The sequence below is a fragment of the Chiloscyllium punctatum genome, chromosome 1 (assembly GCF_047496795.1).
Source record: "Chiloscyllium punctatum isolate Juve2018m chromosome 1, sChiPun1.3, whole genome shotgun sequence".
Lineage (NCBI taxonomy): Eukaryota > Metazoa > Chordata > Chondrichthyes > Orectolobiformes > Hemiscylliidae > Chiloscyllium > Chiloscyllium punctatum.
In genome coordinates, this window is record NC_092739.1 from 21,863,820 (window position 1) to 21,891,608 (window position 27,789).

The 27,789-nt window shown below is 42.3% G+C and overlaps 1 protein-coding gene across 1 annotated transcript; it reads left to right on the forward strand.

Annotated features, from left to right (window-relative positions):
* Nucleotides 1-2,193: 2,193 nt before the first annotated feature.
* Nucleotides 2,194-26,911, forward strand: LOC140482121 (uncharacterized). The gene is made up of 3 exons (XM_072579121.1): nt 2,194-2,370; nt 19,144-19,302; nt 25,839-26,911. The coding sequence occupies exons 1-3, from the start codon at nt 2,308-2,310 to the stop codon at nt 26,847-26,849; spliced, it is 1,233 nt and encodes a 410-aa protein (XP_072435222.1). The 5' UTR covers nt 2,194-2,307; the 3' UTR covers nt 26,850-26,911.
* The last annotated feature ends 878 nt before the right edge of the window (nt 26,912-27,789 follow it).

The following is a 27,789-nucleotide window of genomic DNA, read 5'->3' on the forward strand; positions in this document are numbered from 1 at the left end:
GTCCATAAGAGGCTTGCAACAGGCAAGGAGCTGTACATGCTGCAGTGAGTAACCATTGATCCTTCTTCTGGTGGAATATTTTCGGATACACATTGACTGAGGTTGAGTGGAAGCAGTCCCAAAGGGGCAGGGTGCATAAGGTCAGGAGGCACAGTCTGGAGGTCCTGGGCCTCCTTCACCGCCGCTCCCTCACCACCCGACGCCTGGAGGAAGAACGTCTCATCTTCCGCCTCGGAACACTTCAACCCCAAGGCATCAATGTGGACTTCAACAGTTTCCTCATTTCCCCTTCCCCCAACTCACCCTAGTTCCAAACTTCCAGCTCAGCACTATCCCCATGACTTGTCCTACCTGGCTATCTTCTTTTCCATCTATCCACTCCACCCTCCCCCCGCCTCCGACCTATCACCTTCATCCCCTCCCCCACTCACCTATTGTACTCTATGCTACTTTCTCCCCATCCCCACCCTTCTCTAGCTTATCTCTCCACGCTTCAGGCTCTCTGCCTGTATTCCTGATTAAGGGCTTTTGCCCAAAAAGTCAATTTAACTGCTCCTCGGATGCTGCCTGAACTGCTGTGCTCTTCCAGCACCAATAATCCAGAATCTGGTTTCCAGCATCTGCAGTCATTGTTTTTACCTGTAGGAAGAGAGGGATTGGGCTTTTGGTGGAGGGAGAGGCTGGGTGTCTGGGAGGGAGAGGCTGAGTATCTGGGAGGGGGGGGGGAATGCTGGTTGTCTGAGGGAAAAGAGGCTGGGTCTCTGGGAGGGAGAGGCTGGGTGTCTGGTGGGGAACGCTGGGTGTCTAAGAGGTGAGAGACTGGGTGCCTGTCTGTGGGTAGAGGTGGGGTGTCCAGGGGAGATGAGAAGCTGGGTATCTGGGGGGAGAGGTTGGGTGTCTGGGGGGAGAGGTTGGGTGTCTGGGGGGAGAGGTTGAGTGTCTGGGGGGAGAGGTTGAGTGGCTGGGGGGAGGGAGAGAAAGGCTGGATGTTGGACAGGGAAGTCTGGGTGTCTGAGGGTGAGAAGTAGGGTGTCTGGGGAGGAAGCTGTTGAGATGATGAGAGGTACTGTGGCAGGGAAGTGAGAGGCTGGATGTCTGGGGATAGAGGCTCGGTGTCTGGGATGGAGAGGTTGGGTGTCTGGGATGGAGAGGTTGGGTGTCTGGGATGGAGAGGTTGGGTGTCTGGGATGGAGAGGTTGGGTGTCTGGGAGTGAGAGACTGGTATCTGGACGTCAGGCTGGATGTCAGAGGATAGATGCTGGGGATCTGGGGGAGGTGAGAGACTGGGTGTCTGGGGGTGGAGTGGGGATTGGGTGTCTGGAGGTGGGGATGAGTAGGTGAGAGGCTGGGTTCCTGGGGATGAGGGGCGAGTAGGCGAGAGGCTGGATGTCTAACAAAAGAAGCCTGAGTGTCCATCGTTCATGAAAACAAGGCAATGATGTCACGAGTAAGGTGTTCCTCAAGGTAGGTGAGGGATAGGTGTCTGGGAAGGGGTTATGGGTGATAAAAGACAAGGTGAATGCTGTCCATAGTGGCATCCTGGAACCTGATTTATCAAATTTCCGCGAAAATCCCACAGCATTCCCAATCAATTTAGTTCGGGGGAGGACTCCTGGACCATAGAACCTTTAAATGTTCAACATGTTTCTCCAGTAATGTATCACATATTCCAACTATCCAATTATTTCAAATGATAAAATATTTAAATATATTAATGCAATTTAAGCTTCACATCTTTTAACCTGCTCTTTCAGATCCTTTATACTAGACACCAGCTCCCTGTAGGGGCAAGGGGTTGACTACAAATTCCCAGATCTCTTTTAAACTTTCCTTGAGGCACTTAACAGGGAAAAGCTTGGCTATGGTGAAATTCCTGGCGTCCAGTCAACTGCTTCTCTTGAGAGTGCAGCTGAAATTGGGAGTTTACTCATGTTGTAGAAGTACACTGTACCACACAAATTAGCATTTTGTTTTAATTGGACCATACTTTTCTATGCTTTAGGATGTACGTACCTAATTAGGTCTTCAGATTAATTTACCTGTCGGTGATTCCCTATAGTAGCCCGTTTCTCGCATTCAATTGTCTTTCTGCATTTCATTAAAGTCTACTTGAATAGCGTCCCGCCCTCTGGATTTTCCTACAAGCTCCTGCCAACCATGTGTCATTCCACCCACAGAGCTTCATTCCAAAGTTCCTTTTCTCACACTAAGCAAAAAATATAAGCTTCCCACAAGTACCGCAGCCTCCATAGATACATTAGGCTTATTGTCTCAGTCATTGCTGATAGCCCCAGGAAACGGAGAACAATGTTCAGAAAAATATTTTCCTCATTCTGGGTGATGAACTACACTTGGTTAGGGATATTGCTGGTAAGTCTTTTCTTTACATTCTCTTTATTAGCGAATGCAAAAGTCAGTCTTCAGCGGTTGTACAGAGGTCTGTATTCTGGAATTGGGTGGATCAACTTTTCGGGACTGTTCTCTTGCGTCTGAAACCAACACTGAGCACAAAACAAACTAATAGAAATCTATTTCTCTGTAAACTACTATATCAGCATTTTACCTACTCTGGCATTACTGGTTGTGGTTAACTCTGGTTTCATTCTCGTTCTACTGGTTGCAATTCATAGGCTATTCCAGCCTCTCGAAAACCAAAACCCCATTCAAAACTCCCTCATTCTACAATGATTTAATACACAATTTCAGGTTAGAATAAAAAACAGAGTGCATTGATATCCTAAGGTTTTATTTGCTTGCTTTGAGACTTTGAAGCATATTTTGAACTTTCTCTCAGGAGATTATAGAGTGTTGAGGTAAAATCTATAATCTATGGAGAGTATCGTTTAACATGTCAACACATTGCTAAATATACCCTGAACTGCACCATAAGCTACTCATACGTGCATTGATCTTCATTTGCCATAACAAAATGAGTGGAAAGAGCTCTGGGTGCAAATTTCATGTGAGTAACAAGGTTGCATCCACAGCAACAAGTGGTTGACAATTAAGGGTTAAGTGATTCAAAATTATCAATCACTAAAGAAGGTGATAAGGTTGCCTGCTGAATGAGAACAGAAAATCTCAAACTGGGGTGCTGTCAGATATTCTTCACAGTACATAGTAAATGGTCAGGACATAGTGCAGGGAGAATCGCTCTGCAGCCAGAAGTATGGACAATAAATGATGAAAATGAAAATGTTCTTTCCATGATGTCTTAGAATGTGCTAATTTAGAAACTTGTTTTTATTTTCATGATTCTTTCCAACTTCACTAAATTTCAATGAATTAAATTAGCATTTAATTCATTGGAGGTGACTCCTTTGTTAAAATACGGTATGCGGTAGTTTTATTTTTTCTAGATTGCCTTCATTGATACTAAATAGGTACTTTCCTAATATATTGTTACATAGACTTCTATAGTGGTTAAATAGTTCCTTGTTATTTTATGCCTTTGGTTAGTCATGGGTTTGACTGTAACAGCTTCCCCTTTCCAAACAATAGGAGCCTGAAATTCTTGATGGGTCCAAAATGTAATGGAAGAACATGATTATGGTTATTATAAAGAACTTCCCACACAATGGATGGTCTCATTCTATGTTCTCGAAAGGGAGGAAGAAATAATTTATATTGCATGCCATTACATCTCTTACCACATTTCAATGCACGTCATATGTATTCCAATTGGTTGGATTTTGCAATAAAAATAACAAACTAACCAGTGTTCACTGCTATTTGTGTGAATTGGACAGCGCCCAATTAGTGACCACACATGAGTTATTAAATAAATGAAGATATTACAATCCAAATGCGAAAGTTGCAGAACTCTTGCTAGCCTACCATCTGACACAAGATTTAAACAGTGCAAAGTTGCTCTTTTTTGCTCATCAATATGAATTAAACACGTCAGAAAGATCAATTCTTGTTCTTTTCAGTATTACTACTCTTATGATGGCAAGGTAGTCTTAATTCTTACTTAATGATCTATCTGGCTTTGAAAATTAAATTTAACAAGTGTAGCGTCTCAGTCCTTTTAACTGTTTATTGAAGACCTTTAAAAGTTAAAAAAATTCCAATTCACTAAAATCCTTTTCTCAATGTATCTTTCTCCCTCTCTCCCTTAATCAAATCTTTGTCCATCTCTTTGTTTTGTTTTCTGTACCAAAGTTTTCATGGTATGTAAAATTCTATAAACACTTGCCAGCTCACTGTTTGTGTTGCTCACTGACAATTTTTGATCTGATTAGTAAGCACACTGTGTAGTCGCTTGCCTTTGTTCACATACATCCTAGATTACTTGAAGAGGGTGCTGAGTTCTTGTATGGTTCTTGAAGTTTGAGTACATAAGTCCAAAGGAAGTACAAGCAAGTCTATCGAAGGCTGTTGCTCTCTCTTCATTGCTGTCTGCAAAATCTAGGCCAAGGAATTATTTTGAATTTACCGATGGTAATTGGATAATGGTGACAGCCATCTTACTTAGAGCAGTTCCCCACAAACAGCAATAGCAAGATTGACCAGTTGTTGGTGTTAGTATGAAATGAACAAATTTAGTTGTAGCTATAATTCATCACAAATGAAATTTTACTGACAGAAGTTCATTTTCTCAGTATTCTCAGTTGAGGCAATATTTGTGTGAAATTATGGTACTGATGCTGTGTGACACCTAAATAATTCAAGATGTTTGCCTGGATTACATATGTTGTCAGCTTCTAAAGTGTTTTGCACAGAGACATCGCATGAGTATTAAAGATTAAAGCTGGAATTCTCCCTCACCACATCCCCTCATCTCGACCACCATTCCCCCAACTGTTACCCCAACCACACACATAGAAGCAAACACAGATACTCACATAACCACACTCACAACTAAGGACTCACTTGACTACAATTAAGGGGGAGAAAAATTCCACTTAAAAATGTCTTCTACTTTTCCTGTTTTTGCTCAGTTAAAATATTAATTGTGTTCTACTCTTCCAACATATATCTAAATCTTACAATAGTAATATGGTTGAAGTTAATATATTTGCCTAATGAATGCTACAAATTGGGAAGTGCTCTATAATTCAGCATTTGGCTAAGTGCACTTCAAAATTCAAAGAAAGATATTTTGACATTATGGGACACATGGGGTTTTAAACAACAAATTCCATGATAGTCATTTTTCATTGGAAATAAAGTAAACTGAATTCAAGTAACCATGACAACATCAGCAAAACTCTTCACTGTTCACTGAGCCTGTGACAATTCTGATTCAATGCCACGTCAAGACAAACTTGGAGTCCCTACAGATGTTGCCTGTGGGAAACGCCATCTGTTTCCTGGCAGCTAAATACTTATATAAACTTTTAGTAGGTTGATTTTCAATTCTACTTGTCAGACTTTTATTTCTTTTTTCCACTATTATTTTCTCCCCAACTTTCCTAAAGTTTCCGACTCATATTGAAGCAGTTCTACTGAAACTTTATCCAAGTGGCCTTTCCTCATTTGTGAGCCTTAACTGTGAGTTTTAGTAGGCTGTTCAAATATCATGATCCAGCTTTCATCTGGTACCTATACAAGTGAACTTCCAGCAAGTATTATCAGATAACAATCAAGAGCAGGAACCCCATCCTCCACTTAATCCCTCAATCTACACCATTTAAGAGGCCTTCCCTATTCCACATCGCCTCCAACCTACCTCACTCCAGATGGTTACTGACCACTGCAGTCAAGGAACACTGAGGTTATTTGTACAAACCTCTCACAGCAGACCCAGTTTGATCAACAGTGCTGAAATGTCTGGAATTTTATGATTAGATTAGATTACTTACAGTGTGGAAACAGGCCCTTGAGCCCAACAAGTCCACACCGACCCTCCAAAGAGCAATCCACCCAGACCCATTCCCCTACACCTAACACTATGGGCAATTTAGCATGGCCAATTCACCTGACCTGCACATTTTTGGACTGTGGGAGGAAACCGGAGCACCCGGAGGAAACCCACGCAGACACGGGGAGAATGGGTCAGCTCCATACAGACAGTTGCCTTAGGCGGGAATTGAACCCAGGTCTCTGGCACTGTGAGGCAGCAGTGCTAACCACTGAATCTATTGGATTTCAAACTAGTGGCATACCAATGTAGTTACTTTTGTGAAGGGTTAAGTAAGAGGCTGCAGTGTCCTCCTGGAACCAAGACCTAATCTAGTATATGTCAGAAAGCAGGTGACTGCAAACTCCTGGAATGTTAATGTAACATTGTTGATACTGTGGGGTTTACAATAAGGGAGTAAACATTGAAAGGCATGTTTAGTATTAAGAGTAATCAAGGATGGCTTTTAGTTTAGACATCTAAAGACTGATTGTTTCTCAGGCAGTTTAGGAAGAGACCTGAGCTGACCAGTTAGGAAGGTATGTAATTTTATTTATACAGTAATCAGTAGAAAACCGTATAGGGAAAGCACAGTTGACCTGGTATAAATGTTTACCTTGTGAAACTTTGAGGCCATAAATACTTGGTTAGAAACCTGTAGATTATTAAAAAGCTGAGAAAGTCTAAGGTTTTAGTTTCTTGAGTATGGATCTACGAGGACTTCACAATTCACAACACAACTGGGGAGAAGCTGTTAAGTCAAAATTAAAGATTTGATATAGAAGGGTAATGTCTCTGGATTTAACACCATTAGAAATCGGAGCAGCAGTAAGCTAATTGTCCTGTCAAACCTGCTCTGTCATTCAAGAGGATCATGCCTAAGCTGACGGGTCTCACATTCATTTTTCTGCAAGTCTCCTGTAATCTTTGATTCCTCTACTGATCTAGAAACTAGCTATCTCACTCTTAATTTTACACAAGAACTCTGCCCCACAGTTCTCTGTGGCAAGGAGTTCCAAAGACTTACTGAAATTCTGTAGTTCTACATTCGGGAAAACTTTGTTTTGCTGTATGTTATAAGACGTTGTGAATTACATTAGCGTTACTGTCACAAGTACTCAGATGAGGACAGTGAAAAGTGAAATGTTTACAAGTCATCACTTGTGATGCCACCTTAGGGACAAAGGTACAGAATCCTCAGTGCAACTTCTTAGCGAAAATAAATTAGAAAATAAAGAAATAAATTGTCCAGCATTGCAGATTGTAGGAATAAATTAGAAAATCGAGAAATAAAAAGTTCAGAACAAGTTTCAGTCTGTGCTTGACATTAACATAGCTTGGTTTCTTTCATTTTATATTTTTTGTGCAATGAACTTATTTTTATCAATAAAGGAAATCTGCAAGCTTGTCTAGGTTTCTGTGAATGGCCACCACATTTTTTTTACAAATTATCTATCAAGCCAAATTTCATTCTGGAATCTGATTTGTCCAGTAGCACCATTATCTAAGAACATGGTTAATAGACACATGGGAGAGTGCACTTACAAACTGACCCATAGCACAACCGATTCTAACTGCACCATATATATCATTAGTTTGACTGGAAGGATGAGAATCCAGTTTCAATGTCCATTTAGATTAGATTAGATTCCCTACAGTGTGGAAACAAGCCCTTCAGCCCAACAAGTCCACACCGACCCTCCGAAGAGCAACCCATCCAGACCCATTCCCCTGACTAATGCACCTAACACTATGGGCAATTTAGCATGGCCAATTCACCTAACCTGCACATCTTTGGACTGTGGGAGGAAACCGGAGCAAACCCACGCAGACACGAGGAGAATGTGCAAACTCCACACAGACAGTCACCCGAGGTTGGGATCAAACCTGGGACCCTAGTGCTGTGGGGCTGCAGTGCTAACCACTGAGCCACCGAGCAATAACAAAGGCCGGACTAAGAATGAGGTTCCATGGAAGAAGTGTGAGAAATTGAGCTCTAACTTAAAAAGCTGAAGTTCAACAGTAATAATTTCTGGATTATTACCTGAGCCAAACTCAAATTGTCATGGAGTCAAATTGACTACAAAATTAAACACATTGCTCAAGGAATATAGCAAAACACATGACACTGACACTGCTACTTGGGCGGGAGGGGATGGGCGCCACAACAGCTGGACTGGGATCAACATCCTGATGAATTGTATAAATAGAAGCCAATAGCACACTTGAAACTAAAAGGGCTTCAGGAAGTTTGGAGCCAGGCGAAAAGAAAATTGAAATTTAAAGATGCAAGAGATTTGTGTCATCATGTGGATAAAGAGAAACAGAGTAGGGGAGCAGGAATTGTCAGTCTGTCTTATGTTAAGATCCATGCAAAGCTTGTGGCAAAACCAAAGTTAAAATTAGAGACTGCTTATCTCAATACACTCGGCATTCATAACAAAATCGATAAAATATCAACACAAAGTATCCAGATTTAATCACCATTTCAGAGTCATGGAGCAAGACTTTCAGTTTTGATCAAGACCTCAATATCGGGGTCAAATTGGAATCAAGAGCCTGTGGGAAACAGTCAAGCAAAAACTTTTTTTCCCCCCCCAATTGGTCAATTAGTCATGATAGAAGTCGTCCAGTTTGGAAGAAACCGCAGGTTCTAACTTGGAGATGGGGGTGGGGGAAGCTGGGGGGTTGGCATCACAGTTACAAAGCAGTCTCTCTGCAAATTTCTTAGCATTTACATGAAAAATGAGCTCAGCTACTATTGCGAAAGCAGATCCGTTTGACCACCATCTCACCTCTGGAAAAATCGCCTGGGTGCAGGATGGTACCACAAATCTTGCCTGCTTACCTGTCATCACATAGCAGTGAAACTTCAGCCCACACTTTCCAGGGAACCAGAATTGCGGTATCAATATTCCAAAGTGCACTATATTTCAAAAAAGCAGCAAAGAAAATGAGGATGATGTAAGGACCTCAGTAGGAAGGGAGTTTTGCTCAGAAGATCCAGGAGTAGAACCAGTTTGCATGCAGATAGAGTCATAGAGTCATAGAGATGTACAGCATGGAAACAAACCCTTCGGTCCAACTCATCCATGCCGACCAGATATCCCAACCCAATCTAGTCCCACCTGTCAGCACCCGGCCCATATCCCTCCAAACCCTTCCTATTCATATACCCATCCAAATGCCTCTTAAATGTTGCAACTGTACCAGCCTTCACCACTTCTTCTGGCAGCTCATTCCATACACGTACCACCCTCTGCGTGCAAAAGTTGCCCCTTAGGTCTCTTTTATATCTTTAGGTAATAACAATGACTGCAGATGCTGGAAACCAGAGTTTAGATTAGAGTGGTGCTGGAAAAGCACAGCAGTTCAGGCAGCATCCGAGGAGCAGTAAAATCGACGTTTCAGGCAAAAGCCCTTCATACAGCTGTATTCCTGTCTTCCTGATGAACGGCTTTTGCCCGAAATGTCGATTTTACTGCTCCTTGGATGCTGCCTGAACTGCTGTGCTTTTCCAGCACCACTCTAATCTAAACTCTTTTATATCTTTCCCTTCTCATCCTAAATCTCTGCCCTCTAGTTCTTGATTCCCTGACCCCAGGGAAAAGTGTTTGTCTAATTATCCTATCCATCCCCCTCATGATCTTATAAATCTCTATAAGGGCCACACCTCCACCTCCAACACTCCAAGGAAAACAGTCCCAGCCTATTCAACTTCTTCCTATAGCTCAAATCCTTCAACCCTTGTAAACCTTTTCTGAACCCTTTCAAGTTTCACAACATCTTTGCAATAAGAAGGAGACTGGAATTGCACGCAATATTCCAACAGTGGCCTAACCAATGTCCTGTACAGCCACAACATGACCTCCCAACTCCTGTACTCAATACTCTGACCAATAAACAAAAGCATATCAAATGCCTTCTTCACTATCCTATCTACTGGTGACTCCACTTTCAAGGAGCTATGAACTCGCACTCCAAGGTCTCTTTGTTCAGCAACACTCCTTAGGACCTTACCATTAAATGTATAAGTCCTGCTAAGATTTGCTTTCCCAAAATGCAGCACCTCACATTTATCTGAATTAAACTCCATCTGCCACTTCTTAGCCTACTGGCCCATCTGGTCAAGATCCTGTTGTAACCATCTTCGCTGTCCACTACACCTCCAACTTTGATGTCATCTGCAAACTTACTAACTATACCTCTTATGCTCACATCCAAATCATTTATATAAATGATGAAAAGTAGAGGACCCAGCACCAATCCTTGTGGCACTCCACTGGTCACAGGCCTCCAGTCTGAAAAACAACCCTCCACCACCACTCTCTGTCTCCTACCTTTGAGCCAGTTCTGTATCCAAATGGTGAGTTCTCCCTGTATTCCATGAGATCTAACCTTGCTAATCAGTCTCCCATGGGGAACCTTGTCGAATGCCTTACTGAAGTCCATATAGATCACATCTACTGTTTTGCCCTCATCAATCTTCTTTGTTATTTCTTCAAAAAACTCAATCAAGTCTGTGAGACATGATTTCCCATGCACAAAGCCATGTTGACTATCCTCTAATTAGTCCTTGCCTTTCCAAATAAATGTACATCCTGTCCCTCAGGATTCCCTCCTACAACTTGCCCACCACCGACGTCAGGCTCACTGGTCTATAGTTCCTTGACTTGCCCTTACCATCTTTCTTAAAAAATGGCACCACATTAGTCAACTTCCAGTTACAAATATCTCAGTAAGAGGCCCAGCAATCACCTTTCTAGCTTCCCACAGAGTTCTAGGGTACACCTGATCAGGTCCTGGGGATTTCTCCACAATTATGCGTTTCAAGACATCCAGCACTTCCTCCTCTGCAATATTGACATTTTTCAAGATGTCACCATCTATTTCCCTACATTCTATGTCTTCCATGTCCTTCTCCACAGTAAATACTGATGCAAAATACTTGTTTAGTATCTGCCCCATCTCCTGCGGCTCCTCACAAAGGCCACCTTGCTGGTCTTTGAGGGGCCCTATCCTCTCCCTAGTTACCCTTTTGTCCTTAATGTATTTGTAAAAACCCTTTGGATGAGGAATAGCAAGAGTCAGAAAACACTGTGTGAGTAGTTTATAATCCACCCCCATCAATTGTTATGCCATTGGGCAGGGCGTTATGTAAGAAATGATTGGCACTTGTAACAAAGGCCATGCAATAATGCTGGGAGACAGAAATATTAATATAAGCAGGGCAATTCAAATTGGTAAATGTATCTGAAACATAAGTTTATAAAATGCTTTGGTAGCAGCTTGTTGAGACAATATATTATCAATACATCTCAGGACAAAGCTATTGAAGGTCTAATATTGTAACTTGTAAAGCTTTCTGAAAACATTTCTTTTTTAATGTGCGAGAAAGTTAGTTTTTGGAGACTAATGGAAACTTGTTTATATCTGGAGAGTTTTTAACAAACATACAAACTAACCTTCCGTTAGAAGGATCTGCAATTTTGCGGTGTTTGGCTCAGAGGAAACATCTTTGGTTTAAAGAAGATTTTCAGCTCAGGTTTTCAGAAATCTTAATTGAAGCTGCTTGTATAAAACTATTTCTCCTGAAGAAAGGAGCTAGTTTAGAACTGCTAACAAACAGATTGCAATTGTGTAAGGAGTTTAGTTTGAGAGTTCCAGAACAGAAGTGTTTGGTCTAAGGTCAGTTTTATGAAGAAAAATAGAATAGACTATTAGATTCACAGGATTGCGATTAAAGCCTCAATTTAAACCTTATAGATGTGTTAGAGAAGGGAGTTCTCTCTGGTGTGAGTACTGTAAAGAAGTTTACCATTAGCTTTGCAATATTTAAACTTGTGTTAAATGTAAATAGCTTGGTTTATTCTTTTTTATCATCATTTCTAGTGCATAATGGACTTTTGTTTTCTTGTCAAAACAAATTATTCAGAACTGCATGTTTGTGTTTTAGTGAAAGACCTCCTTGTTAAAGTCCAAAAAAAATCAGTCAAGCTAGATTTCAATCTGGAATCTGACTTATCCAGTAATAACACCAGCTGGGATCTCAACCATGACAGCTCAGTGGTTAGCACAGCTGCCTCACAGCACCAGGGACCCAGGTTTGATTCCAGCCTCAGACAATTGTCTGTGTAGAGTTTGTACATTCTCCCTGTGTCTGCGTGGGTTTCCTTTGGGTGCTCCAGTTTCCTCCTACAGTCCAAAGATGTGCAGGTTAGGGTGGATTGGGCATGTTAAATTGCCCATAGTCTTCAGGAATATATAGGTTAGGTGCATTGGTCAGGGTAGGCGGAGTGGGTCTGAGGGGGTTACTCTTCGGAGGGGACTTGTTGGGCTAAAGGGCCTGTTTCCTCACTGTTGGGATTCTACGATGATGACTCTATGTAATTGTTCTCTTTTGAATGGCAATGAGAAATCCCCTCATTTATTCTTTTTCCTTGTCATATTAGATTAGATTAGATTACTTACAGTGTGGAAATAGGCCCTTCGGCCCAACAAGTCCACACCGCCCCGCCAAAGTGCAACCCACCCATACCCCTACATCTACCCCTTACCTAATACTACGGCAATTTAGCATGGCCAATTCACCTGACCTGCACAGCTTTGGACTGTGGGAGGAAACCGGAGCACCCGGAGGAAACCCACGCAGACACAGGGAGAATGTGCAAACTCCACACAGTCAGTCGCCTGAGGCAGAAATTGAACCCGGGTCTCTGGCGCTGTGAGGCAGCAGTGCTAACCACTGTGCCACCGTGCCGCCCATATTGTTCATTGCTCATTGGAATTGAAAAAGGGAAATTCTAATGACCAACTAAAAATGAATGTGCAAGACCATGAACTATGATGTAATGAGCAGAGAACATGCTCTTAAGTAGATCACTGGCACAGTGTGAAATGAGGCAGATTCCTGACATGAGGGTCAAAGCAGCTGGTGGCTTGCTTCAATTTTACAACGCAGACCCCAGCATCTCGAAGCAGATTCTATGGACAGAAATTGCCTGTGCACTCAATTCACAGAATATTGGACATGTTCCAGCCTCTCCACATCCTCATGACATAACTTTGACCCACTTCCAGTACAGTTCTCCACTACAAGCACCTTTTATTTTAATACTGCAGCCATTTTGCACACAGCGGCAGGCAACCATCTTAAGGATTAAACCAGGGTGTATCTCAGAGCTCTTCGCTTGCTCTCTCAGTACCTTTGAGCCTATTTGGATATGGACATCATCTCTGTCTTTCCTGCTTGCAATCTGCCTTCTCGTTCAGAACTTCAAGACTCACAACACTTACCAGGATATTGCCCGTTATGGAAGGTTTGAGTGATAAAGAAAGGCTGGAACATTTTTCACTGGAGCTAGGTGATTGAGAGGTGACCTTATAGAGGTTTATAAATTATGAGGGGATACAGATAAAGTTAACGTTAGGTGTCTTTTCCATTGGGGGGATATTCAAGACAAGGGGGCATATTTTTAAGATGAGAGGAGAGAGAATTTATATAGAGGGTGGTTCATGTGTAGAATGAACTTCCTGGGCACAGTTACAACATTTAAAAGACACTTAGATAGAACATGAATAGCAAAGGTTTTGAGGGATAAAGGGTAAGACTGGAGACGTGGTAATAGTTAAGTTTAGGTTTATGTTCAGCATGGACTGGTTGGACTGAAGGGTGTGTTTCCATGCTGCATAACTCTCTGACTCAATGACTTCAGTCTAGCCTTGCCATTTATTCTCGACACAAAGTGAGGGAACTTCTCATGATTGTCAGCAGTGAGAGCACCTCAACAGGGTGGAGCTATCACTGTACAGTACCTTATAATGTCGATATCACAACTGCAGCATGTGCCAGCAGTTTACTTGCCAAATACACTGAATGTACTTCAACCAAATGGCAAGTCTCAAAGTCTAGACAGAATAGTCTTTAGTCAAGTCAAGGGGAACAGCCTTCAGTCAGGAGGTACCAGCACATTCAGTCAGGGGCATTGTCCAATAACAGTCCAGGGGCTTGGACAAGGTCAATCAGACCCTTGAAGTTGTTAGGGTCAGGGGCTCTGCATTACTACAGACCAGGGAGTGGACTATGGTCAGTTCTGCAAGTCCAGTTCAATCAGTCCAGGAATTAGAGATAAATCGATTAGGAAGCCGCTCAAGGATCACTCAAGGTCACTCAAGGTCACTCATTTGTCAGGACTGCCCATCCAAGTCAGTCAAGGAGTGGCCCATGGTCAGTCCTGGGGGTCAGCTGATTGAAAGTCAAGAGGAGTTATCAGGGGTCACTGAGGAACTCAATTCTAGAGACTGGAGGCAGCTTCCTGGGTTGCAGTGGGGACAATAATTCTGAGCTGGGAAAACTCAACATATAAACTGGGGGATGAGACAACAGTTCTCTAGAGGGCATAGGGTACTATAGGAGAGGCTGCATCGATGGTCATCCCACCTTGGGGTATGTTGCGGCATGATGAGAATCAGTTGTAGAGCTCGGACTCAGGGGTAATGTTGGAGAGTAAGTCATAATTTAAATAACTGGAATCTCAACATTGATGGGCTCAACAGGGAGCGCAAGGAAGGAAGGACTATGGGGGATTCATATGGTTACTAGGTTGAGCCTGTGACCAACTCAACCAAGAAAGACTTGTGTTATTTTCCATCGTAGTGTGAATTGTAATTGTACTCTGGAAGTAGAAAATAGCTGCAACCACTCCAGGTGTTGGGGGGATAAGTGTTTCTTTTTCTGCCTGAGCACATGGGCTGTACATGTGAGCAATGAGAGGCCATTCAAGGGCCAATTGTATTAATGAGGTCCTTACACGGCTCAGGATAAAGATATCTATAGTGCGGGTGCCTGCATGCGAAATATATTTAAAGTCAAACTGTGCGGGATACAAATCCTGATCACAAACAATCTTGACCATGTCATTGGTCATTGCAGATTGAAGATAGACATCTTGCAAAGCAGAAGTAATCACAGCGACCATAAAAATGGCATCTGCAGATCATAATTCCCAAAGCCAATCCAAGGCCTCCTAGACCGCACAAGGGTGTGAAGCTGATTTCCTCTCACCATGAACCTTAACTATTTACCAACATGCATTATACTATTCTGTAGGTGAGGGTGGGGTGTGGGTTGGGGAATGAGGTATCAGTAGTCATACAATGATTAAAATCTCCTTCTGTCATTGTGTGATGTGACATAAGCTGTATTAATTGGAATGAGGCTAGTATGCCAAAGGTCCTGATAAAGGCATTTCATGGCTCTCCTTGTTGGAGTGCTCCATGTTCCACCGACTGAAGGACTATCCTCACCAATCATTTATCAGTGATGCAAATGGCGACTGCTGTCACGAGTGAAAATCTGCTCTGTTTCTGATACTCCCCACATAGGTTCATTGGTATTGTTAGCATAGGATTCAGTCACAGCAGGAGCTATCATCGCTGTAGTGTACAGTGCTTCAAAGGTGCAGAGAAATGGAGGAGGAACTTTTGTAACCCCAAACCAAAGGCCACCAGCAATCGCCAATAAATGGTAAAATGCCTCTGTGTAAAGAATTCAATCAATGAAGGTTCCCTCAGGATGTGAGGAGGTACAGGAGAGCCAGAGTCTACTGTCCTTGATGCTATTTCTTCCAGATTAACAAGGTAGAGTGCTGCCACAGACTACAGATGTCCCAGTCCAATTTCACAGCATTGTGCCAACTGCCAGAGTGGGACCTGTGACCTGAAGGGGAAGGTGGTTATTCTACCCTGCAGCTGTCAAGGCACTCAACTGTTATATAACTGGATACTTCCAAAGATCTAATGGGGACCCGTGTGGGGATCACACAACTTTCAATCCATAAATATATCGAGGCTGTTACTGATACAGTCTGTGCCAGGTCACAACACTTTATCTTTTCTCCCCCATGATAAGGACAGTGCTACAGCTGGGGCAATCGGCTTTGTCCACATCACTGTCTTCCTCTGGATGCAGGGCACTGCACATTACACTGAGAGGGCATTACCATAACACTTCAATGGAAAAGGATTCCATTCAATCATCATACAAATCATCTGTGACTCTTGGTACCGCACCTGAGAGATCTGCACCTGGTACCGTGAGAACTCTAATCCTCCTGTATTTTTTCACCAACTAGGTACCTTACAAAGATGGTTACTGAGCGACAATGCAACCATTGCTAATGACTCCATCATGAAACCCCATGAGTGAAGCCGAGCACAGATACAATGCAGTCCAGTTTTCAACTGAGACCTTTGGACAGCAGACAACAATCCTCCTGAAGATTAGATTCTGATGCCAATATCAGTCTGGATGGCTTTGTAGTTCAATGCAGCCACAATGTGCCTCACTAATCCTAGCATGCTGTGGTCTGCACAACTGAACCAAGCAGAGAGGGATGTGATGAAGGGTGAAGAGCTCTGAAAGCAGAAGGAAGAAAATAAGGACATTGAAAAGGAGGAACATCACCTTCAGCGTGATAGAGCTATTCAGCATCGGGTATTACAAGCTAGACAGGGCTTACATAACAGCCCGTCCCAGTCAATGTGAGTTGGCTGCAGTGATTACTAATTGACTGTACATTTACTTTTGAGTGACAGACAAACAGTCCCTATATGTTGTCAGAAATATATGCAGCTTTCATTGGTTTGGTTTTCCCTTTATGTTTGCTGCTGCTGAATAAAGATTAATGTTTTCAACTCCCAAGATGTTGATAAAGAGGCATTCAATGATGTTAATGTCACTGAATGGCAAAAATGATGGCTAGATTCTCTCTTATTGGACATTGTCATTGCCTGACAAAAGTGTCAATTGTTACTTGTCACTTATTCAGCCTAAGCCTGGGAAGTGTCCAGGTCTTCTTGCAATTGGACATTGACTGCTTCAGTATCTGAAAGGTCACAAATGGTGATAAACATTGTTCAATTATCAGCAAATATCCTAGTTCTGACCTTAGGGTAGAGGAAAGGTAATTTCTTGAAGCAGCTGAAGATGGTTGGGCCTACCACGAGGAAATGTACCATTGGTACACTACCATGAGGAAATCCTGCAGAGATGTCCTGAAGCTAAGATGACTGACCTCCAACGACCACATCCACCTTCCTTTGGATCAGGTATGATTTCAACCAAGCAAGAGAATTTCCCCCAATTAACCATTGATTTGGTTTTGCTTAGACTCCTTGATACCAAACTCAATTGAATGCAGTCTTGATATCAAGGATTGTCGCTCTTTTCTCACCTCTCAAATTCAGTTCATTTAACCATGTTTGAACCAAGGTTGTAATCAGGTCAGGAGCTGAATGGCCCTGGCAGGTTATTACTGAGAAGGTGCTGCTTGATGACACCTTCCATCACTTTACTGATGATCGAAGGTAGACTGATGGGGAGGTGATTGGCTGGGTTGGATTTGTCCCGTTTTTTGTGTACAGGACATACTTAGGCAATTTTTGCCATTATCTGGTAAATACCAGCATTATAGCTGTACTGAAACAAGTTGGCCATGGGAGCACAAGTTCTGAACATGTGATTTAGCAGGACTGCAAAGCTGAGGTTTGATCCATTAGCTATAGAATTTCTTAGCTCTGTCTATCACCTGCTGCTCTTGTGTTTGTCATGTAAGTAGTCCCATTTGGTAGCTTCATTAGGTTAACATCTTATTTTTGGGTATACCTGGTGTTATCCCAGGCATGTCCTCTTGCACTCTTCATTGAACCAGTGTTGATCCTCTGGCTTAATTGTGATTATAGCATGGAGAACATATCATGAGGTTATGGATTGTACTGGAGTATGTTTCTGCTACTGATGAAAGCCCATGGTACCTCACAGATGCTCCATTGTATGCCTGTTCAAAGCCTATCCCATTATGATACTGTCACACAATATGATGGACGTATCCTTAATGTGAATACGGGACTTTGTCTCCACAAGAACTGTGCAGTGGTCACTCATATCAACACTGCCATGGAAAATGCATCTGCAGTAGGTAGATTGGGAAGGCTGAAGTTTAGCAATTATGTACTTTCAGACTTGATCAGCTTGGTCAGTAGTGAACCACTGTTATTGATGGACATTGAAATCCCCCATCTGGAGTATATTTTGTATCTTTGTCACTCTCAGTGCTTCCTCCAAGTGGTTCTCAACATGGAGGAGTACTGATTCTTCAGCCAAGGAGGGGCAGTACATGGTAATCAACAAGAGATTTCCTTGCCCATATTTGACATGATACCAGGTGAGACCATGCTTGGTGCACTGTGCACACTTTTGGTCTCCATATTTACAACAGATATATCTACTTTAGCAACAGTACAGTGAAGGTTCATTAAATTAATCCCTCGGCTGAGAGAGCTGTTCTGTGATGAGACACTGAGTAAATTGTGAGTTTAGAAAAGTAAGAGTTGATCTCATTGAAACATGCAAGACTCTAGCAGGATAGATACTGAATGTTCCTTTCCCCCTTGCTGGGGAACCCAGAACATGGTGGTTCTGACTCATTATCGAAGGATGGTCATTTAAGACTGAGATGAAGAGATTTTCCTTCACTCAGAGGTTGGTGAATGTTTGGAATTTTGTACTCTCAGGTATTGCGGATGCTCTATCATTGATTAGATTCAAGGTTGATATCGGTAGAGCTTGGGTCACTCAGCGAATCAAGTGATCAAAGGGAACTGTTGACAAAGTCGAGTTAAGGCAGATCAGCCATGATTCTATTGAGCAGCGGCACAGCTTTGAGGAGTGCCTCACTCCTGATGAAGGGCTCTTGCCTAAAATGTTGATTCTCCTGCTCCTCGGATGCTGCCTGACCTGCTGTGCTTCCCCAACACCCCACTCTCCACTCTGATCTGCAGTCCTCACTTTCTCCCAGCTTTGAGAAGTCATCTAGCCTAATCTTGCCCCTTTCTCATATATATTTATAGACTGAAGCATTTGATTGCTTCTTGATCAGGGTGCCACAGGAGTGACTGGCAACTGCATTAACCATCCCCCACTACAGGCATACAGAGCTGAATGTCCACTAGAAGAGAGAGTAGTCTGACATAGAGAAATATCTCTAGAAAGCTATTAGGGCGTTCCTGTCTTGGCTTAAGTTCAGTTCACAATAAATTCCAGAAAGTTATTCTCTGTCCCAGAAGTTCTCCTCCCCTGAGTTACTTTGTTTTGGGTTTGCCAATGCTAATTTTTAATAAAGCTACAAAAGTAAAAGTGGAAAAAGCACTTTGGAAATTAAACTTATAAACAACCTTCTTTGCTTTTAAGTTGAAGTCTGTTTATCATTTTCTTGTTTTGTCTATTTTTCTTATTGTAGGTACCAGTTACTGGTCAGTCAACTGTTGGTGATGGACAGCAAGAATCAAATTCCCTTCAGAAGTATTTAGTAGCTGCTCTTGTCTTGCTGGTTATAGTTTTGTTAGCGTGTGCTGCGGCAATCTTTGGAGTATCCCTCATCTACTTTAAACTCCTTCAGGTATTTTACATTTACTTTAAAAATATACACAAGGTAAAATCAAATTTTCTCTACTGTTCTACAGTTGCAAGACATGGCAGAATTATTCAACCTCATGGGCCTGTTCTGCCATTCAGTCAGAGCAAGGACAGCACAGTGGCACAATGGTCAGCATGGCTATCTCACAGTGCCACAGACCTGGGTTCAATTCCAGCCTCAAGCAACTGTCTGTGTGGAGTTTGCACATTCTCTCTGTGTCTGTGTGGGTTTCTTCCCACAGTCCAAAGGTGTGCAGGTTTGGTGGATTGACTAGGCGAAATTGCCCTGAAATGTATGGGTTCGCTATGGGTAATGCAGGGTTACAGGATGCTCTTTGGAGGGTTGGGATGGGCTGAATGGCCTACTTCTACCCTATAGACATTCTATGATTTAAGGCTGGTCTGCATTGCAAATTCATTAACACACCTCAGTTCCATGTCCCTCCATACCCTTCCCTAACAAAAGATCAGTTGATCTGTAGTTTGAAAGTGTCAATTGAACCAGGGTTCACAACATTTGTAGGAAAGAGTTCCAGTTTTCTGCGATTTTGTGTCAAAATAAAACTTCCAAATTTTATCCCTTGTTTATGCTATAATAAGTATAAAAGGTCTTCAATATGCATGTTTGTGAGTTATACAATTTAACAAGGCATTGTTAATCTGAAACTGGGCTAATTTCACATCTGTAAATTGCCAGAGGAAATATAAAATGGGGTATCCGTGCTGCTCTACAGAATCTGAGTGGGCGTGGATGTTGGAGGCCTGCTCACTATTTGAAACAATTAACAAGCCATTGAGTTTGTTAGCAACCCACTCACCTCTATTTTATCATTGTCCACCACCATGTTGGGCATGGGAGAAAGTTTGGGAATGTTTGCCGGCAGCTATGGTGAGTGGCACGGGGCAGAAGGGAAGACCAGACACTGGGACAAATACTACAGGTACCAACAGATTCAGATGGTAAAGGTGGCAGCATCAGTGTGTTTGTAAATTTTTACAAAATCTTTTCTCAGCCTACCTTAAAACTTTCAAACAGCCAGATTGAGTGCTCCAGGAGCTGTTAAACTCCTCCATTGCAAAATGTCCCAAACTAAAACTTATGAATATGGAAATTAGAAGCTGATCAGTTTGTGTTTGGAATTCCACATTCCCACCTATTCCATTGCCTGACAAGGATCTGTCCTTCTCCACCTTAAATTATTCAATGACCTCCACCTCTGTCCATTTTCTGAGGCAGAGACTTTCAACGTCACACAAACCTCCAGGAGAAGATAAAATTCTTCTCTTCATTTGTCTTAAAAGGTCAACCCCTATATTTAAAACACTGCCCCCTCACTCTCAACTCACCACAAAAGGGAACATACTTTCTACGTCCACTTTGTAAAAATCAATCATGATCTTATCCACTCAATCCAACTACTCTTTTGTCTTCTAAGCGTCAGTGGAAGGACACTGAGCTTATGCAACATTTCTTCATTTAGACAGCCCATTCAATCCAGATATCAATCTAGTAAACCTCCTCTGACCCATTTCCAATGCATTAACATCCACCCTAAAATAAAGAGATCAAGCTTGCACATAGTGTTTCAGATTTAGTCTCACCAATGCCCTGTATAATTGAAGCATAGCATTCTTACATCTATGCTCAATTACTATTATTGCAAGGAATAGCATTCCATTACCCTACTTAATTACTGCTATTCCTACATACGGTCTTTTTGTGATCTATGTGCTAGAACAGTTAAACCTTTCCGTGCTTCAGAATTTGGCAGTCATTTCCCATTTAAGTGAAATTCTGTATTTTTTTAATTTTTCTTGTCAAAGTGAAGAGTTTCACATTTTCCCATATAATAGTCTTGCCAGATTTTTGCCAACTTACTCACTCTACCTTTATCTGTCTGCAATCTGCTCTCTTTTCCATAGCATGCTTTCCGACATGTTTTGTGCCATCTGCAAGATTAGCTCATTTCCATCCTTCACTCCTTTCATCTAAGTCAATGATGTTAATTGTAAAAAGCTGAGGCCACAGTACAAACCCATTCGTCAAATCCTACAAACCAGAAAAAAAAGAGTTATTTATGCAAACTCTGTTTTCTATCAGCCAGCCAATCTTCTATCTGTGCTCATGTGTTATCCTTACATCATGAGCTCAGACTTTGCACGATGACCTTTATGGCACCTTATTTAATACGTAATAGAAGTCTGAGTACAGTACGTCTGCATCCATTACTTGAGCAACTGCATGTGTTACTCTTTAAAGAATGCCAATACATTGGCTAAACATGATTTCTCTTTCACAAAACAATGCTGACTCTTCCTGATTAATTTTTCTAAGTTCCCAGCCCTAACCTCTCTAAAAATCAATTCTAATATCTTCCCCATGACAGACATCAAGCTAACTGGCCCAAGGTTTCCTGCTTTCTGCCTCTGGATTAGAATAGACACAAGGGTTGTTGTGGTTCTGTTCGCCGAGCTGGGAATTTGTGTTGCAGACGTTTCGTCCCCTGTCTAGGTGACATCGTCAGTGCTTGGGAGCCTCCTGTGAAGCGCTTCCTTGATCTTTCCTCCGCCATTTGTAGTGGTTTGAATCTGCTGTTTCCGGTTGTCAGTTCCAGCTGTCTGTTGCAGTGGTCGGTATATTGGGTCCAGGTCAATGTGCTTATTGATTGAATCTGTGGATGAGTGCCATGCCTCTAGGAATTCCCAATACTGGCCAAGGGACTCAACTACAACCACAGGGACGCCGAGACAGCAGACTTCCTAGCAGCACTCAGGAACAATGGACTGACAGAAGAGACACAACAAACAATGAGACAAAGTATCGTACCTCTGATAACAAGGAAAAGACAAACACATAACCTCAACACCAAGGAGAGGGAAGCACTAAAATCACTAAGAAACGATAAGAACATAATCATACTACCAGCAGACAAAGGCAGAATCCTGGTCATCCTGGACAAAGCAGATTACATCCAAAAAGTGCAACAACTACTTGCAGATACCAACACCTACCAAATGAGGGAGTTTGACCCCACCCCACAGCTCACCAATAGGATAAACAACATACTGAGGAATCTACAAAAAAATGGACAGATAACCAGGTTTGACCTACAAAGAATGAAACCTGAAAGTAACAACACCCCCAGATTCTATGGGCTACCTAAAGTGCACAAACCAGACATCCCACTCAGACCCATAGTTTCACTACCAGGGACACCATCACACAAACTGGCTAAAGAACTACAGCAGAAACTGAAACACCTGATCAGCGGATCCAGACACTCTATACAATCAACACAGGAATTCTTGGACATCATCAGAAATATACACATAGACAAGGAAGAAACCATGGTCTCATTCGATGTAACGGCACTGTTCACCTCTATCGACAAAACCCTAGCCAGAGAAACAATAGCCAACCTGCTGGACATACAGAACAGACAACAGGACATTGAACCTATCAACAAAGACGGCATACTTAAACTACTGGACTTGTGCCTCACAACACACTTCACATTCAACAACCAAATATATGAACAAATCAACGGCACACCCATGGGCTCACCCATCTCTGGACTCATAGCAGAAGCGGTAATGCAAAGATTAGAACAGTCTTACTGCAAATTCAACTCAAACTCTGGGTCAGATATGTGGAAGACACCTTTGTAATCATTAAAAACACAGAAATAGAGAACACACACCGGATCATCAACGCCACACTCACAGGAATCCGATTCACTAGAGAGGAAGAAAAGGACAACCAACTCCCATTCCTAGACGTGATGGTACAGAGAACACCTAACGGAGAATTCACCACAAAGGTTTACAGGAAAGCCACACACACAGACCAAGTCCTGAACTACAAAAGCAACCACCCCAACACACACAAAAGAAGTTGCATCAAGACACTGTTCAAAAGGGCCACAACACACTGCAGCACACCAGAACTGCAAAAAGAGGAAGAAGAACACCTATACAATGTATTCGCCAAAAACGGATACCCACACAATTTCATCAACAGATGTCTAAGGGAAAGACAACGGAAAGAGGACATCCCACAACCCAAAAGGACTAGCCACATCACCATACATCAGGAGCATTTCTGAACTGACAGCCAGACTACTGCGACCACTAGGACTCATAACAGCACACAAACCAATAGCCACTCTCAGACAACAACTCACCAGGACAAAGGACCCGATACCCAGCATGAGCAAAACTAATGTAGTGTACAAAATACCATGCAAGGACTGCACAAAACACTACATAGGACAAACAGGAAGACAGCTAACGATCTGCATCCATGAACACCAACTAGCCACGAAACGACACGACCAGCTATCCTTAGTAGCCACACACGCAGATGACAAGCAACATGAATTCGACTGGGACAACACTATTATTATAGGACATGCCAAACAGAGAACAGCCAAGGAATTCCTAGAGGCATGGCACTCATCCACAGATTCAATCAATAAGCACATCGACCTGGACCCAATATACCGACCACTGCAATGGACAGCTGGAACTGACAACCGGAAGCGGCAGAGACAAACCACTATAAATGCTGGAGGAAACATCACAGAAGCGCTTCACAGGAGGCTCCCAAGCACTGAGGATGTCACCTAGACAGGGGACGAAACGTCTGCAACACAAATTCCAAGCTCGGCGAACAGAACCACAACAACGAGCACCCCAGCTACAAATCTTCTCACAAACTTTGAACACAAGGGTTGTATTTGCTACTTTTTAGTTGGATAGACTCTTCCCAGGATCTAGTTAATTTTGGAAGCTTAATACAAATGATTTGACAGCCTCATCAGCCATTTCTTCTCAAACCCCAAGATGAAGTCCACATGGACCTGAGGACTTGTCACCCTGCAGCTCTATCACATCACTTCGCATCTCTTGTCTGATGTTTGTAATTTCACGAGTTCCTCTCTCCCTTCCACACTCTGTGTTTTTGTCTCCTCTATAGTCAAAACAGATGCAAAATATTTGTTAATTTAATCCAATATTTCCAAAACAAGGTTTAATCAGAGTTCTAATTATATGGCCCTAAAATTCCGTAGGATCCACTCCCACTAAAACATTGGTAAAGCACCCAAGAAACAGACAGAACCCACTTAAATGGACAATCCAGCCATTCCAGTGCCCCCTACACATAAATGACTGGACGTCTCAATCCTGGCAGTAGGCTAGGACCCAGGTTGTTGGTGATGAACAGCACAATTGAGATGAGACATGCCAGTCTCACCCAGAATGCACTTGGAAGCAACTCGTAGGATATAGGCCGTGCAAATGTCCTGAAACCAGGGGCTTCTTTTCTCTTTAAAATCAAAATTGCAAATTTAGTTATTTTGCATAAGGGTGCAAGAATGAAGGTTTGGACATGAGATGTAAGGTAAAGTTGCCAGGATGGGAGGAGGCACAACCATTTGAAGGACAGTTAAAATTGCCACTGACTAGGCAGCAAAACAGTATCCACTTGTTGAGCCATGTCAATGTAGAGCTGTCAGAGTTCAGTGCTGGAGGACCCTGTAGCCTGTGGAGTGGCAGAGTCATGTTGTTTGCCCACGGAGGATGTCCCATCTGTTTGAAGACATCTGTTACATATTGGTGCAGTTATCTCAGCTTCGAGTTCCTCCATTGAGCCAGGAACTGTGCGGGTCAGTTTTGTTTTTATTATTGGGATGGCGGTCATGATATATCAGATTGTCTGCTCAGTACAAACCCCACTTGATTTTTCATTCCATTGACTTAATTGGGGTGAAAACTGAAGAAGTTCCACAAAACGTGCCAAGTTATCCCTTCCACTCAATTAAAGTGGAAAATTACCTGCATATATTACCCGAACAGATCAAGCAAAATGAGACTCAGGGATGGATTCTTCAAATAATGCATCAACAAAGCATATAGACCTTACAAATAAAGACACATTTTATTTGCCTCCAAATGTGCAGTGAAGTTAATAGTAGACTGAATCTGACACTTCTGTTGCCTCACTATTTCTGTCTATATCTACTATTCAGGCAGTTCAAAGCAAGTGAAAATATTCCAGAAGTTTCTGGGTAAATTCTGCTAAAGGTGTTGCACTGAGATTAGGATGACCCTTGGTTCAATCCCTAGATTCTGCTGACTGCTGATTTCTGTGGTAGAGATACTACACTTGGTTTCAGTGGAAGAAGAGAGGTTTGAGCTCTGCTATGATATTTCCTAAAATCAGCACACACTGCTTAGTTTCCAAAAGGAAATATATGTTACCAGATATATGTTACCAGAGATAGGTTGCTACAGCTAAAAATCAGAAGGGCTTTGATGGAGAGATAAATAAAAGGGGGAAAAATGAGCAGAAGAATTGTCAAGGTCAAGGAGCTTGGGGACTTAGACTTTTTAAAACAAAATACTGTCCAAAGACATGTGCTGTTGTCACAATTTAAGCCCTTTTCTACTTTTTAATGTCTAAATAAGCCAATTCCTCCCATTATAGAGTGCAAGCAATTACACTTTTTGTTTCAGATCAGAAAAATGTTGTCAGAAAAAGATGACGAGACATACGCACAGATTGGCGCAAACCTGGCTCACATTACACAAATGAGAAAAGATCAGGACTTGATCAATATGAATGGGAATGTGAAAGGGAACAATTGCATTGGCCAAGTGGAAATTGGTAAAGAACATGATACAGAAGGGAGGTCGGCCAGGTCTTCCTACCTCAAGCTCCCTGATGGAACCACTTCAGCTAAGTCTCCTGACAAAGCGATGCTTGACATGGACTCATCGAAAGATTCCAGTGTAAATGGGGTCAGAGGTGACAGTCGGCTAGCAGACAATATCCCAAAATATGCCTCCCCACCTTCTTACAGCAACGCTATCAGGAACGGTTCACGAAATACTGTGACACAAGTGGAAAAACCAAAGGGGAACCATGAAAGTGTAACTCAGAGAGAGTTGAATAATTCCCAGAGCAACGTGCTTCAGCAATCGCCAGGATTGAGAACGTTCAGCCCGACTTCAAGCAGTGGCTGTGCCGTCGCTCAAACCATTCAAAAAACTGCAAAAAAGCCTAAACCTGAAACAGGACATTTGGCGACAAACCCCCCAGAGGGATCTTCTCCTGATTCCAGCATTTACGCAATTTATGATGTGCCTCGGCCTTGCCTATGCTCCTCAATGTGCCGTGGTGTTGTCTGGCACACATCAACTTTTCAACACAATACTCTAAAGCGCTCCTTAAGTGAAATAGGTCCCACAGCCTTTGAACTACCACTTGAAATGCTTCAGGATAACAAGTACGCTGTGCCCAGACCCGTGACCTTCCCAAGCAATGTGAATTATGAAACTGATTTTAAGAATCTGGAGAAGTGTTCATCCAAGGATTCTGGTGTCCTGTCGTATGTGGATTCCCAGTTGCTAGATTTGATCCCTGAGGGAAATGAACCTCATCTTGAAACCAAAAGTAATCTGGAAAGCAAACAAAGACAAGCAGCTGACAAGGAATCGCCTGGAGACACGAGTTTATTTATTTAATAAAACTGTAAAATTAGGAATCCACAAAAAAAACATAAAATGAGTGGCGTGCCTTTAAAATTTGAAAGAAATTAGCCTGTGCACTTTCTTAAGTCACAAATAATACCACGTGTTGAACTTAAGTTGTTCAACTAATTTATTGTTGGCAATAAGTTCAGCCAACCAGTGTTCATTAAGTGAAAGTATGCTAATTTACCAACTTTTAAGAGCTCTATAAACCATGCATTTGCAGCAAATACCATCTTGCTTCAGTTTACAAAATTGAATGACACATGACTGAGAGACAAATTGTTAAATCAATGGAAGTATTGATGAAAAGGCAAGAGTCTAGAACACTCAAGCAGCAGAGAATTTCCTTTAGAACAAAACAAAGACTCAGCATATTTCTATTATGGCATTAAACATGCATAAAAATTGATTATACATCATTGATCCAAATATTACATTACAAGGCATTTTGTGACATTGTGATGTCCGGTTCTAAACATCACCTTTAGGAAGGATACTTACTCCATGACAAAGAAACAAATTACAGGAGCAAAAATTGGGAGTTTCAGTTCTCCAAGGAGACAAAAGAGGTTGAAGTCGTTCGACCTAGAACAGAAAATGTTAATGGAAAATTCATAAAGTTCAAAATGATGATGGATTCTGATAGAGGAGATAGGTGGAATCTGCCCCCACTGGCAGGTGGTGTACAAGGGATTTAGGATTAGTAAGAAAATAATCAGTGGGGAGAACCTCTTTTCACACAGCAAGGTGGTGAGGGATGTACTGCCTGGAGAAGGGGTTGGAATACCAGTACCAGACCTGCAGGCGTCATATCTGCAGCCTTCCACTCACCTCAGACAGCACATGGTATCTGCAAGGGTGCTCAGAGGGACATTATTTTGGGCGAGTAGGAATCTACCACAGGGAAATCAAATTACAGTCCTGGCACCCA

Bases quoted from the DNA above. Each gene is read 5' to 3' on its own strand.
- LOC140482121 (XM_072579121.1), top strand. From the start codon at position 2,308: ATGTTCAGAAAAATATTTTCCTCATTCTGGGTGATGAACTACACTTGG. The intron at 2,371-19,143 runs GTAAGTCTTTTC...TTCTTATTGTAG, and splicing joins CTTGGTTAGGGATATTGCTG to GTACCAGTTACTGGTCAGTC. The intron at 19,303-25,838 runs GTATTTTACATT...TTTTTGTTTCAG, and splicing joins TCTACTTTAAACTCCTTCAG to ATCAGAAAAATGTTGTCAGA.